Source organism: Hypanus sabinus, chromosome 16 (genome assembly GCF_030144855.1).
Source record: "Hypanus sabinus isolate sHypSab1 chromosome 16, sHypSab1.hap1, whole genome shotgun sequence".
In the NCBI taxonomy this organism is placed as follows: domain Eukaryota; kingdom Metazoa; phylum Chordata; class Chondrichthyes; order Myliobatiformes; family Dasyatidae; genus Hypanus; species Hypanus sabinus.
The window spans coordinates 46,028,708-46,043,637 of NC_082721.1; the positions used below are offsets into that span (position 1 = coordinate 46,028,708).

The window sequence follows — 14,930 nt, forward strand, 5'->3', positions numbered from 1 at the left end:
CCACAATTCTGACGTTTTCCCAATAGATGATGCACTCTATATACATTGACCTTTGTTGAGGTGCAGCGTATTACTCCACATTTGCGTTTTACTCTTTGACCTATTTGTGTGACCAGGGGTTCAGCGTCATGAACATCAACAAAGCCAGCCACAGATCCAAGTTAACTCACCAACACCTTAGATCCATCCTAAGAATCGCCACAACAAAACTAAATCCAGACTTTGATGCGCTAGCTAAAAAGGGAGACCAACAACACTGTTCCCACTGAAATTAAAAATAAGTTTCTTCGTTGTGTTATGTAAAAAAATGCATTTGAAAATATTTTTTTTCAATAAGCCTTACATGTTACATGTCATTTCTGTTAAGTGATGGACATAAGTAGTGCGCAGGTGCACATACGTTCTCAAAATAAAAAATGCGCTCCAGATCAAATAACGCGCTTCGCATACTGGCGCGCTGTCCCTGTTCTGTTTTTGTGCTGGTCGTTGTTGAGTTTTGGCACAGGGGACAATTGAATAAGAAGGAACAGGACAAGTAGACCTGCATCTCCTACCGTTTTTGAAATAAAGACAGTCAGGAGGAGAGTGATGATGATAATATCTTGAAGGATAACAGAATTTTCAGTGTTTTAAAAGTCATTTCAATAAATAGCTAAATACCATGGGACTTCAAAGACAGATATTTTGTTGTAATGCATTTGTTCATTTTCAATTGAAATTAAAGCACATGTTTTCTACATATCCCATGATATTTTATTTTCTCTTATGAGGTGTATTACCAAAACACTCCGTCCATCTGCTCCTGGTCCGGCCCCCCTGTCAAATTTTAGAACCCTTTGTGGCCCACAAGTCAAAAAGTTTGCCCACCCCTGCTCTACACCATGCTTAGAGAGTGTACAGTTTTTAAGATAACATCAGTTGTGTGTGTTTTTATTCAGAAAGCAGTGATTTTTGTCACTGCTAGTTGGTGAGAAATAGGCAGCAAGACAATTCAGAACAGTTTTGCTCACCGTTGTTTTGAGCATTCAGGCTTGGAGGTGCCAGAAGTGTGTGGGAGTGAAAATAAAACTATTTCACTACTTCAACAAGGTGAGAACTATGAAAAATTAAGGCATCAACAATCATTTTGAATGTTACCATGAAAATGAAGATTTGGAGGATGCAGTTGTCCAAAGCAATGTATGAAAGTACTCCATTAACTGCACTTACTTTGTTCACTTACAGTAAAAAGAACATGGCAGCATATATTGGATGAATTCATCTGTCGATAGGAACTAATAGTTTTATAGTACAGTAAAAATATTGGTAGTCTTTCAATTTGTTCTATATTTCATCTAAATACATAACCTGTTACTCAGTTAAATGGTAAATTTTCATTTTTATTTTTAACTATTTCCATGAAACTTTATAGGGCAGCCTCTTAATTGGGCCAAATGTACTGGTCCAAATTAACCTGAATCCACTGTATACCCAAACTACAGACAGGTGTTAAGACTGACAAACTTTGAGAAAGGAGGTTTTTCTACTTTCTTAGTAGTTATTGTTTCCCCAGGACCTGGTTAACACTTTGTATCATTTCCTTCCCAGCTACTACAATTGGCACTACACATTGAGAAAATGGGACACCATAATTTTTTTTTGAATCATTAATAAATTTTTACACAGTTTGGCTCTTCAATTGTTCTACAAGTACTTAGTTTCACATTCTCAAGGAAGTCTGCTACAACATTATTAGAAGTCAGATCCCAGCCCTGCCTTCGATCTCATGTTGCACTCCTTAACTCTCAAACCATCGTCATTGTGTTTTGTACATCAACCTCTCCCTGTTTACTTTAGTCAATTCATTCTAAAACCAGTTTTTTTTTTTGTTGGCAGGATGTCAGATTTCCACTGCAATTAAAGAAAACTCAAAAACTCGAATGTGGATAATGTGGAAGGTTGTCGTAGGTTACAATGGGACTTTGATAGGATGCAGAGCTGGGCTGAGAAGTGGCAGATGGAGTTCAATCCAGAAAAATGTGAAATGATACACTTTGGAAGGTAGAAAATGAAGAAAGAATACAGGGTTTATGGCAGGATCCTTGGCACGGTGGAGGAACAGAGGGATCTTGGGATCCATCTCTATAGATCCCTCAAAGTTGTCACACAAGTTAATAGGGTAGTTAAGTAGGCATATGGTGTGCTGGCCTTCCTTTATTCAGAGGATGTCGTTTAAAAGCTGCAAGGTAAAGTTGCAGTTTGATAAAATTCTGGTTAGACCACTTTTGGAGTGTTATGTTCAGTTCTGGTCGCCTCATTGCAGGAAGGATTTGGAAGCTTTAGAGAGGATGCAAAGGAGACTTACCAGTTTGCTGCCTGGATTAGAGCACTTATCTTATGAGGATAAGTTGAAAAAGCTAGGTCTTTTCCCTTTGGAGAGAAGGAGAATGAGAGATGACCTAATAGTTTAAAATTTATGAGGCATTAATAGAATGGACAACCAGCACCTTTTCCAACCAGGGTAGAACTGATCAATACCAGTGAACACAATTTTAAGGAGATTGAAGTATAGGTGGGTATCAGAGTAGTGCACAGAGTGGTGGGTGTGTGGAACATGCTTCCAGGACGGTGGTAGACGCAGATACATTATGGACATTTAAGAGACTCTTCGATAGACAAATGGATGAAAAAAAAATGGAGGGCTATGTGGGAGGAAGGTGTTAGACTGATCTTGGAGTAGGTTAAAAGTTGGCACACCTGGGTCAAGGGGTTTAAGCTGTTCCATACTGTTCTATTTTCTATTATCTGTAGCAACTACACAAGGACAATTCAAAATCTACTTCTGTATCTTCCTCCATTACTGCAACGTTAGGGGCTGAAGATGGTTGGTGTTGTGAGATGAACTATCATGGTTAGCTTTTGTACACCCTTCATTACTGCAACATTAGGCGCTGAAGATGGTTGGTGTTGTGGGATGAACTATCATGGTTAGCTTTTGTACATCTATCTTTATACTGGATGTTAGTATGGTTCCTTTCACACTTCAATCACTTTACCCCTCCCAAGTCTAGGGTCACTGTAACCAATCACAATAGGATGCACTGTTGCATGGCAGTTAAACCCCGGGCATTTGTATGGTTTAATCTTACATAAAGCATCAGAATTAGTCACAAATTAAGTCCTCAATAACAGATCTCAAAAATGAGGAGAGTTATAATTGCTAGTCGCAGTCTCCATGCTTCTACTGTTGGTGGCAAAGGAGTGGGGGCGGGGGTGGGGCGGTAGATCTTGATGGAAGGCATAGTCCCTAACCTACTGAATCAGTAATATGCATGGGGTTCAGGTTACTAACAAGGACAAGCTGCAGCTGCTTGTTGCTAAGACAAAAGTAAAAGGAAGTACATAACATTTAGTTGATTATTCCATAGTTGGGGAATGCATACAGCATGTATTATGATTTCCAGAAACAGGACTTATTGATGGAATATTGGTAGAATGGCTTACTCCCCAATATTAATATAATGCCTAATTTGGGCAGAAATTAAAGATTTGGCATCATTACACTGGCTGTCTATGTTCTTTAGGATCAATTTTTAAATACTTAGTTGTAAATAAGGCTCTGCTAATCTCGCTCCTCCGTATATTTTGGAGTGTTTATCCCCTTACATCCCTAATTGTAATCTTAGATCCCCAAATACTGGTTTGCTTAGTGTACCTAGAGCCAAGCATACAAGAACTAGTGAAGCAACCTTTTGCTCTTATGCACCAAAAATCTGGAATACTCTACTGACTGAGATACGCCAGGCTAGTACTGTGGAACATTTCAAGATACTTCCCAAAAAAAAAATACTTCTTAAAAAAAAAATTGGCCTACATATAGGATTACTTAGTGTGTTGATGTTGATTACATTTATGGAGTTTAGTATATTTGATTACATTTTATTATGCAATGTTTGTTTTTACTTATGAATTTTTAATTTTTTCATTTCTGTGACTATATTTAGGTCTATGTAAACCACTTTGGGTCTGCATCTTAATGTATGAAAGGCCCTTTATAAAGATATCGTTGGTACATTACTTACTTGTATTCTGGGACACAAATCTAGAATAACTGGCTCATTGCATTTACTATTCATCTTCACCTCATTAACGCAATTTTCTTGGAAGAGAAACCTCGACACTAATTTTGAAAATTTCTTCCAACTACTTCTATTCATTCCAACATTTTTAATGAGACAACTTAAGCTTGTTTCAACTAATTTGTTCAGGAGATCACACCACTTGACTCCATCCCCAAAATGTTAGTGCCCAAATATCCCTTTCCCAGTCTCACACAAACTGAAATCTAGACCAATCTTTCCCACAACTCAGTGGTAGTTTCTTCCTTTGCTAGAGTGAATGTTGCAAATGACCTGATTTATCACTTGATGCAGTATTCCTCATTACTCTCTCTTCAATATTTGACACCATCATCTCCACCATGATTAGAAAGGCTACCATTCATGTATAATAGTGGCTAGTAATTTGCCAATAGCTTGCTACTTCAATCCACATCTCAAAATTCCCCTAATATATACTACTTATCCTTCCTCATCCAATCACTAGTTGAACATCTATTATACCAGATAGCTTCAGCTTGGCCAATATTTCTATCTAGTCAGACATGCCATTAGAGTCACAACTTCTTCCAATTAAACATTACAAAAACTAATAGCTTATTTGGCCCCAACCATAAGCTAGATCAGAATCAGGTTTACTATCACTGATGTACATCATTAAATTTGTGTTGTGACAGCAGTACAGTGCAAGACATAAAAATCACAAGTTAGAAAGATAAATAGCGAATAAGAGAAATAACAAAGTAGTGTACATGGGTTCATGGACCATTTAGAAAGCTGATGGCAGAGTGAAAGCTGTTCTTAAAACATTGAACGTGGGTCTTCATGCCCCTGTATCAATTCAGCAGTAATGCTACATACCATTGATTCTATTCATTGCCAAATATCAATATCCCATTCAACCACATTTAATCTTCCAGACTACATAACCTTTAACAAAATGACACAAGAGCCATGACACATTGTCTTAGTAGTCCTCAAACTGAGAGAATTAACATTGGTGTCTCTAACTTCCACTATCCACTCCCCTCTGTCCTTCACTCACCATCTTAGTTTCCCCATCCCTCTGGGCCCTTTAACCCTTCTCTTTCCCTTCCCTAGTCTCACAACCTGCCCATCACCCACACCTTTCTTGCTCTGATTTCCCACCTTCTTCCCTTTATTCCTTGGTGTCTTTTTCTATCAAATTCCTTCTTCAGCCTTTTGTCTCTTCCAGCCATTATGTCCAGCTTTTCACATCATTCCCACTTCACCCACTCCTCACCTTCCCGCCTCATCTGTATTCACTTATCACTCACCAGCTTGTGATCTGTTCCCTCTCTCACCCTTCTATTTTAGCCCCTGCCCTTGTTCTTTCCACTCCTGATGAAGGGTCCTGGCCCACCACATTGATTGTTCCTTTCCCTGACCTGCCGAGTTCCTCCAGCATTTCATGACAGGAAGCTAGATCAAAATATAAAAACAAATAGATTGAGGGTTCCATTAGACTGCAAAATAGCAAATGGGATTTTTTTTTATTTCAAAAGGGAATAATATGGAAAGCAAGCCTGTTAGCTACTAACATTTTCTGTTACAAATATGATTAACGATGTTACAGCAGGGCACTTAGAAAAATCACGGTAATTGGCAAAATGAACTGTTTTCTGAAACAGAAATCACAGTTGAATAACGTTAGGAGGTTTTCTGAAAGAGAAATCAGAACTGAATAATGTTGGGAGGTTTTCTGAAAGAGAAATCAGAGCTGAATAATGTTGGGAGATGTTTAATGAAATAGTGCACTGTATATAAAAAGAAACCAATAAATGCATCATGCTTCGATTTCCAGAAGGAATTTAAGGATCATTGCAGAAGACATAAGTTCAGGGTATTGGTGAGGACAAACAGTAGGCATTAATGGTTGGCAAGATGACACGAGTGGTCTGCACAGTGATCACTGCTGGGGTATCTTTTTACAATTTATTTAAATGAAAACTGAAGGTATAGTTGCTGATAAGTGATTTAAGTTGTGAAGAGTTCATAAATAATCTACAAAGATTTAGAAAGATCAACTGAGCAGGCAAGTATCTGGAAAATGTAATATACTGTGGGAATATGAAATAATCCACTGGCAGAGAAAATTATCTAAAGTGGTGAAAGAATGGAGAGCTTCGAGATACAGAGGGATCCAAATATAAACAAAATTCATAAAGGGTGATGAAAGTTCTAAGAAAAGCTAACAGAATGTAATAATTTATTGAGTTGAATACAAAAGAGGGAATGCTTCACCTATAAAGTGGTTTAGTGAAATCACATCAGGAGCTTTGGAGGGTATGGGCATCATTTAATACAAGGATGTTTGAAAAGTAATAAAAGTTTGAAAAGACTAATAGCCTAGAAGGCACTCCTCTTATAAGGGAAGGCTGGACAGAATAGGCTTAGTATCATTGGGATTTTGAAGAGGAGAGGACATCTGTTTTCATGGGAGTGGGGTGGTGAACTGATGGCACACCCAACAGTATGCTGGGCCAGTTCTCGATTGTTTAAAACCCACCCATAATAAAATTATACGTGAAACTTATAGATAAATTCTGAACAAGCATTACTCTTTACAATGCAATTACCACTGTGGAACCTTCCATAGTTTATACCTGCCCAACAAAAAAAAATTTACATTCGAGTTGAAAACAATTAGAACATTTTCAAGGTTCAACAGCAATCTGCTATTACCTTAGATGGCAATCTGTACCAATAGTGGAAATAGTCTTGTAAATGTGTTGTTCATATACAATATTCTGTATAAATAAAGCATTTTGGAATATTGCAGGATGTATTAATGAATGAAAAACTTGGCAAGGATTCCTTTCAATCACAGGGAAACACAAATAACATCTGGATTAGTAAATTTTAAGATAGTCTGATTTAAATCACAATCCTAATTTCCTTCACCCAAAATAGTGCTAGATTTTCAGCAGTTCAGAACTCATTTGTCTCTGAACGGAACTGAAATCTGGAATTTATTCTCTGAACTCTACATACAATTCTTTTAGGATGCGCTTTAGAATTGGCCTGACCATGCTGTCACACTTTTGATGACTACCCTTTGTCTTTTTTTAAAAAAAGACAGCACTCCTTTGAAGGATCTTGGGATGTTTTACTACACAAAAAATACAAGTTGGTAATGGGGGATTGATTGTTGTGCAAATTGGGAGACTAGGGTGACCTGTGTGCTTAAAACTATTTGGATTCAATTTATTTTTTCTTCTAACTATTCTAATTATCATTGTAAATTTTAGTTGGTAAGGCAAGCAATAAATTTATGTTTAGTACTGTGTGTAGCAGTCTTTGGGGCTTATTAACAATGTTAATTTTGTCTTTACTTCTGGAAAATTATTTTTCTTTTAAACACATTGACAGAAATTTTAACAACGTTACTAAAGATTAATTACAACTGTTTGTAAAATACTGTGACACATATCACTATTTTGGACTAACGATTAGAAGAAAACTGTATTTTGGTACCAAATACCATGAAGCCTGCATCCCATTTTCAGATAAGTGAGCCTTTAGGAAAGCCTATTAAGTTCTGCTAGAAGATGATTGTAAAATATACGCAACAATCCAGAGCACATACTTAAATATTTTTCCCTCAAAGATCCCTCTACTATTGGAATAACAGCATCGATCAGCTCAATTCTTCCTGCTGATTGTCCCAAAGCAATATTACAGCAACCTAATAAAGTCGTATCAATCTCAGTATCTGTGGGTGGGTTTGGGCGCGTCAGTAAACTGGAAGTTCTCAGCTGGTCAAAGGCCACGAAACAGATTGCAAGGCTCGAACTCAGCGGAACATCTTTACATGGAAAACGATCTACTTGCCATTTACCGGAGTTTAACTTCATTAAACATTGATAAGAGCTGAAGCGGTCGACCCGACAACAGAGTTTTATTCTGAAGGCACTGCGTTTGATCAGTGTTCCCCGTCCTTATAACATCGTCAGCAGCACGTTAGCGTCGAGGTCCAAGATCAGCAACAACAGTATTTTTTTTAGTTACAGAAGGTGCCCAGTTATCAACAGAAATACAGCAGGAAGCCACTTTTGTCAGGGAGTTAAGGCCAAAGGTCAGGCAGCTATCGTATGCAAACAGGATGCTGTCAGTTTTTCCCAATTGAACCACCGTTCTGATCGAGTTACTGTGTTAAAAAGTAACAATCAGCTCCAAAATTAATGACTGAGTAGAGGAGTACCGACAACTGAAGCTGGAATTTTCTGTCAATGCCGGAGAAGATGCTGATAAGAGGAAAGAATTGATAAACAAGAAAAGGAAAATTACATGTTTTAAAGCGAAGCACTAGTTGACTAGTCATCGTGGGAAGTGACTTCAGCAAAATAGGGGCAAGTGCACCATGGGGCGACGGTGTTAAATCGTACTTGAAAAAAAGTTAGGGATTGTGATACAAAAAAGTAACAGGAGTTAAAATACAAACCCAGAAAGATAGTGTCAGGTCTGACTGAGCATTTAAAATTTTACCAAAAAAAGGTCAGACGTAAAGTTGTGCTATTGCCCTATAGATTTGTGGCAGTTTGTGTGACACGCAGCTGATTAACGAGAAAATCAGGCAGAGTTTACACACAGGTGTTTTACAGCTACCTTGCATTGGAATGCCAAAGGTGCACAAAGTTTTGTGATAGAGCAAATTGGTTGTTGAAACATAATTAGTCTGGATTAGCAGCATATTTATCTCCTCCCACCCCCATCAACCCCCCCCCCCCTCAGATGGAAGCACAAACATTGCTAGTGCCCCTCAGCCATCAAAGCAAATCCAGTTCATATTTGGCACCAATTGAAATACTGGAAGATTAAGACAATAAAAATACAGTTTGAATTGACTTTTTGACAGGCCATTTCTTAAAGGAGCAGGGATTTGGTATTTTTTTAAAAAAGGTCAATGACCAAAAGGAACATTTCTAACCTGCTTAAAAGTTTAAAGCTAAGCTAACTAGTCACACTTTCTAATAGTAATCAGATAATCTATTCTTCCTGCATTAAAAATCCTCAATGTTTTCCAAAATCCTTCATTTCTTACCCTAATATGATCATCCTCATAAACAAGAACTGAATTTAGTATCATACTTGTTACATACCCATGCATTCATGACAATTTATTCAAGTCAATATCGGCTGATCCAAGACCAAGAGATCAAAATTGGACACTATATCAAAATTGTTTAATTAAAACTACATTTGCTTGTTTACTTTATTAGACCAGTATTTATAAGTAATTCTTTTTCATTCACATGCTTCTTTAGCTATTTGTAAAGTCTCAGTTCCAAACCCATGTCACTGTTCAAATATTTTACAAAAGTACATGCAAATAATTAATCATCTAGAAAAAGACATACTCCTCTTTCCTTGGAGTTTAAAAGCTTTTGAACTGTAGACAATTAAATTTTTTTAATGGATAAAAACTGACTTGGTACAAAAGATAATCATTCACAAATCATACTTAAATTCAAACATATATCCAGAAAATTAACAGCAGTGACTACAGTCAGAGACAGTTTATAATGCCACAAATTTACAGCATTCACTCAGGTGCAAAATGATCTTTTTTAATGCAATGTGTGTCTTATTTTAACTTGAATTTCTCCTAGACAAACTTTTTGTATATATCAGTTCTCCATAAATATTGAACACCTTCGCCTCCTCAGATGCCGCCTGCCTTGCTGAGTTCAGCCAGCAGTTTGTTTTTTTTTAAACTCCAGATTGTGACATAGGCAATCTCTTGTGCCTTCTTAAATATGTCCATTTTAAACACAGAAGTCAGCAAACCACAGCACCACAATTTCAACATCAAACGAGGAAGCTAGTGTTCAACAAAAATGTTCTCTCTGTGGCCTGCAGCTATCATGCACCAAACTGCACCTGTAATTTATACATCCAGGGAAGCTTGCAAAGGGTTCCAGTTTAACAAATAACTCATGACAAACCCAACATATAGACAGACGAAATGGCAAATCCCATGAATCAGTGAAACTAACTGCATCTTGGAATTGAATCCCTGCATAAGATGTCACCTTGGTTGACAAGGACAAGGCCTGCATAATGGCTAACATGTATTACATTCATGAAAAGTGGAACAAATTAAAGGCAAGCTTTGTTGGAAATGAGAAGGTCTCGCCTTGGTGGGGGTAGCTGAGAAATTAGACGCTTCTTCCTCTTTTAACTTTCATTACATTGTTGTCCAACTGAAGGCAGCAAGTGGCCCAACAGCAAACCAAGTAACCACTATTTTTACATTAATAACTGGAAAATCAACGACAGTTAACTCTAAAAGGCACAGGAACTTGCGTTACTGAGCAATTATTACAACACAGTAATGTCTAAGCCCACCTTCCCATTAACATTGGGCTCTTTTAAGAAGCTCGCCCTCTTGATGACTCAACCTAACTTGATTAAAAACTTCACCCGCCCCCTGAGAACTTACGTCACCCCCTCTGCAATTGCCGACTGTTCATTGGGTAGTGTTGTTGTCAAACATGTCACTGGCGCGCGCGCAACACCCAACAGTTAATAGGTTAGGTTGTACCGCGCCGAATTTCCTCCCCACCCCCTTCACTTTAACGCGTTGTGTTGTGGGAACAGCAGTCCTCTTCCTTGCGCTACCAGGCAACAGGGCGGAGGCCTGCGGACTACAGCTCCCGGCAGTCGCGGCGTGGCGCCTGCGCAGTCTCTCTCCCCGGTCAGTCGGGGGGCGAAACGTAAGCAAATGTACAGTATTGAGTACAGTAGGTAGAGAGAAGCCGGCCGGTGCGCCAATTTCCGCATAACAACACGCTGCAAACGTCAGTTTTACCTCGGGTCCGAGGCGTTCAGGCGGTTGGGGGAAAGTAGAAGCGAAGGTTGAGCAGGTACCTGGTGGTCTCGAGTCCGGTTGTGTTCAGGCCCAGGTTGGATGTGTCACCCACACTCACTCCCTCCCTCTCTCTGTTACTATCTGCCAATGGCCCGTATGTAACTCACTCCCTTCCTGGTTCCACCAGGCCCTCCCCCCTCTTAAAGCGGTCTTGTGCCCTCCCTCCGAGTCTCAGGGTCCTGCTTCCTCAGCTTCATACTCCCTTTCACAGCCAAATGCAGGAAACCACTGAAATGAACTAGCCTCGCCTCCTAAATGACAATTATCTCCTTTTTCTACCCAATCCCACTGTGAGGGTCTCTAATGCCCACCCCAAACCACCCACCCTCACTCTTAAAGCTGCAAAGAACCCCTCCCGATGCCGTGTTCCTAACCTCTCCCTTCACCAAAGTAAACCATGATTAATTTCTTTCATCAAAGGCATTTTTTTTATTTCTTTAGTGTTATTGTAGGTGTAATGATAGGTTTCCCTGTTGTGTCCATATAGATTTTCTAGTATTTAAAGCTATTTAAAGAAGTCCCCCTTCTTGAGGTCAGAGTGATATATTTTAAATTACCATCTTCAACAATGGTAAAACCAGTGGGTTACTGTGCTGGCTGCAAGGGCTATTGTTGGCTTTGTCTAGTTGGATCTTACAGGTTCCAGTCAGAAGATTCAAAACAATAAATGAATTATACTTTGGAGAGTTCTGGTCATTCCAGCTTTAGCTTGAAAATAACTGAAGCAAGGTCAAGAGGAAATCTGGTCTTTCTCCTTGCAATGTACCAGCATGAAGATCATGATCAATTAAGCGATCTTAATTCATCCACTTAATTCAGGCCTTCACAGCCATGATTGCTGCATCTGATAAAATCTTAAATTATTCTATGTTTTTATTTCCACTATTTGCACAATCCATTCCCAATGCAATCACACTTTGTATTATAAAGTTCAGGTTTTTAATTGCATATTTTCCAAACATCTATTTTTATATTTTGATAGAACGACACAAGTACAGGTTATTGTTGATATTAGTATACCAGGTCCATTTCAGCCATATCCTTTTGTATTTCAATGGATTCTAACCTATTCCATTCCATAAGGTGGGTAAATAATAAAGAGCGAGATCATAGCTAGATAGATTGTGAGGCCAACAGTCATTGTATGAAAGGTCTGATCAAGAGTTTGATAACAGTGAGACTGAAGCTGTCCATGAGCCTGGTAGTATGTGCATTCAGGCTTTTCAATCTTCTGCTTTATGGGAGAGAGGAGAAGAGAAATTCTGCTAGGTGGGTGGGTTCTTTGATTATGTTGGCTGCTCTACTGAGGAGAAGAGAAGTATAGACCATGTCCACAGAGGGGAGCCTGGTTCATGTGATGTGATGTGCTGAGCTGTGTCCACATGGCTTTGTAGTTTCATGTGGTCCTGTGCAGAGCAGATGCTAGAAATTGGTTGCAGATCGTTCCTCAATCCAAAACTAAATTATCTAGAAGATAAGTATCTTGTGATTAAGGAGGTGGTACAAATGGTCTTCAAGCTTCTGGATTGGAGAAGACAGAAAGATCTGTCAGAGTGCAGCTTTACTGATCACTGTCCAGAAATTCGTGACCTTGTGCTGGTGGTCAATGTAATAGTAGATTGTGCACTGTTTCTTGTTAGTCTTTGGTTTTGTTTTGAAAAAGGCCTTTTCTGGTTTATATTAAGTACCTTTCAATTTGACTGGGTTGTATATTTGATTATTATATAAGTTCTGACTTTTAAAACCAGCCACTTGAGTTACTAGCTTCTTTTAGATGACATTAGTATACCTTGGTATGACCACTAACTGCACTGTTAAAAATGTCACAGGGATGAGATGTTAAACCAAGGATCAGATTTCAGCTGGCATGGGATCTTTACATGTACCAATTTGCTGCTGTGTTTCAGAAAAAAGACATTACTTAATTGGCTGGAAAACACTCCTGCAATGCCAGGTCATGATAGTAACTAGAGGAACAGAAAGAAATAAAATTATACAGCAGAGCACTACTTGGTGTGATTCTGAATCAAAGATCGTGAGTAGGCATCGAGGCGTTTGAGCTTTCTCTTCTATTTAGCAAGAGCGTGGCCAATCTACAGCAGCTCATTTCTACCAATCTCTGTTTTCAGTGAACTCAGTAATCAAACCAACGTAGCTTCCAGGGTTTCTTCACCCTCCAGGTTGTAAAGAAATGTTTTCATCTCAGTCCCAAATTGACAGCTCTTTAATCTGAGACTCACCACTACTGCCTGAGGATGTAAGGAACAAATATCCTTATTACATACAACCTGAGAAGGCCTGTAAGAATTTTGAATGTTTCAGTAAGTTTTCCATTCATCCTAATAAAAATCTGATGAATATAGGCTTGGTCTACTCGTACTTTTCTTATGCAGCAAATTCACATGGATTTGGAAGGCTCTTTGATCTTCTCTCTGTTTGGAAATATATGATAATGCATTTTGGTAAAAGGAACAATAGTGGAGACTATTATCTAAATGGGGAGAAGGTTCAAACATCAGAGGTGCAGAGGAACTTAGGAGTCCTCACGTAAGACTCCCAGAAGGTTAATTCACAGGTTGAGTCTGTGACAAAGAAGGCAAATGCAATGTTGGCATTTATTTCAAGGGGAATAGAATATAAAACGAGGAGATAATGCTGATCCTTTATAAGACACTAGTCAGGCTGCACTTTGAGTATTGTTAACAGTTTTGGGCCCCATATTTCAGAAAGGATGTATTGTCATTGGAGGCAGTCCAGAGCAGGTTCATGAGGATGAATCTGGGAATGAAGGGGGTTAGCATATGAGGAGCATTTGGCAGCTTTGGGCCTGTACTCACTGGAATTGATAAGTGTGCAGGGGATCTCATTGAAACCTACTGAATGTTGAAAGGATTAGATAAGGTGGATGTGGAGAGGATGTTTCCTATGGTGGAGGTATCTAGGACTTGAGGGCACAGCCTCAAAACTGAGGAGCAATCTTTAAGAACAGAGGTAAGGAGAAATTTTTTTAGCCAGAGTGCTCTGCCCCAGTGCGGTGGAGGCCAAGTCCAGGCGTATATTTAAGGTGGAAGTTGATAGTTTCTTGATTGGTCAGGGCATCAACGGATAATGCAAGAAGCCAGGTGTATGGGGTTGAATGGGATGTGGGATCAGCTGTGATGGAATGGCAGAACAGACTTAATGGGCTGAATGGCCTAATTCTGTGCCTATGTCTTGTGGTCTGACTTGGAGTTACACGCTGACTTAGGGTCTTTTTGGAAATGGGACCCACTCTCAGGGCCTCATGACTGGCTGCTTTTTGACATGCCAAGGACACAACCTGGAAGACCAGTGCACCTTCAGGGAGCTGGATTTTAGTGGCTCTGGAGGTGGGCGGATTTGAGGGCAGTGCTGCCGCTTGATGTCTCATGGGAGTACATGGAAGATCGAGATGGAAACACGAGTTCTTTGGGCACAAAGCTCAGAAAAAGCGACGCAACAGACTTTTAACATTATAAATCAGCAAGTTGTTTTCTTATGTCTCCCCTCTCGCTGTGAAATGGAGAACCTCTTTTTCCCTTATTAGGGAGAAAGAGAGATGTCGAATTACCGGGTGAATAAGTAGCCTTTGGGGTACTGCCAATCTGTGTCTTTATTCATGCTTTGCTGCACACTCGAGTGCTTGGTGAAGAGTGCAGATGCTTTTTTTTGCTGGTGGGGGTCGGGGGGTCATTGTTTTGCTGCTGCTTGTGCATGGGACGGGGGGCTTTGGGGTTCTAACATTTAACTATCATTCATTCTTTGGGGCACTCCTCTTTTCGTGGAAGTTTACGAAGAAAAAGAATTTCAGGATGCATATTGTATACATCTCTCTGACATTAAATGTACTTGTTGAAACCTATTGAAATATATTCACCTGTAAGATGTTTTGGAACGACTGGAAATAAACAGGAAAGATG

The 14,930-nt window shown here is 39.2% G+C and overlaps 1 protein-coding gene across 4 annotated transcripts in view; it reads right to left on the minus strand.

Moving 5' to 3' along the window:
• Positions 1 to 14,643, minus strand: part of LOC132406269 (zinc finger and BTB domain-containing protein 7A-like) — a 151,869-nt gene extending 137,226 nt beyond the window's left edge. Inside the window, exon 1 of one of the 4 annotated variants that reach the window (XM_059991679.1) lies at positions 10,992 to 14,643. Coding sequence is in view for 1 of the 4 variants with exons in the window: in XM_059991675.1 (XP_059847658.1) it covers positions 7,960 to 7,982 (23 nt within the window). In the remaining 3 variants the exon portion in view is untranslated. Of the gene's footprint in view, positions 1 to 7,952; positions 8,454 to 10,932 lie in introns of those variants that run through there. The other 3 variants (XM_059991676.1, XM_059991675.1, XM_059991678.1) reach the window with 3 other exon arrangements.
• Between the last annotated feature and the right edge of the window lie 287 nt (positions 14,644 to 14,930).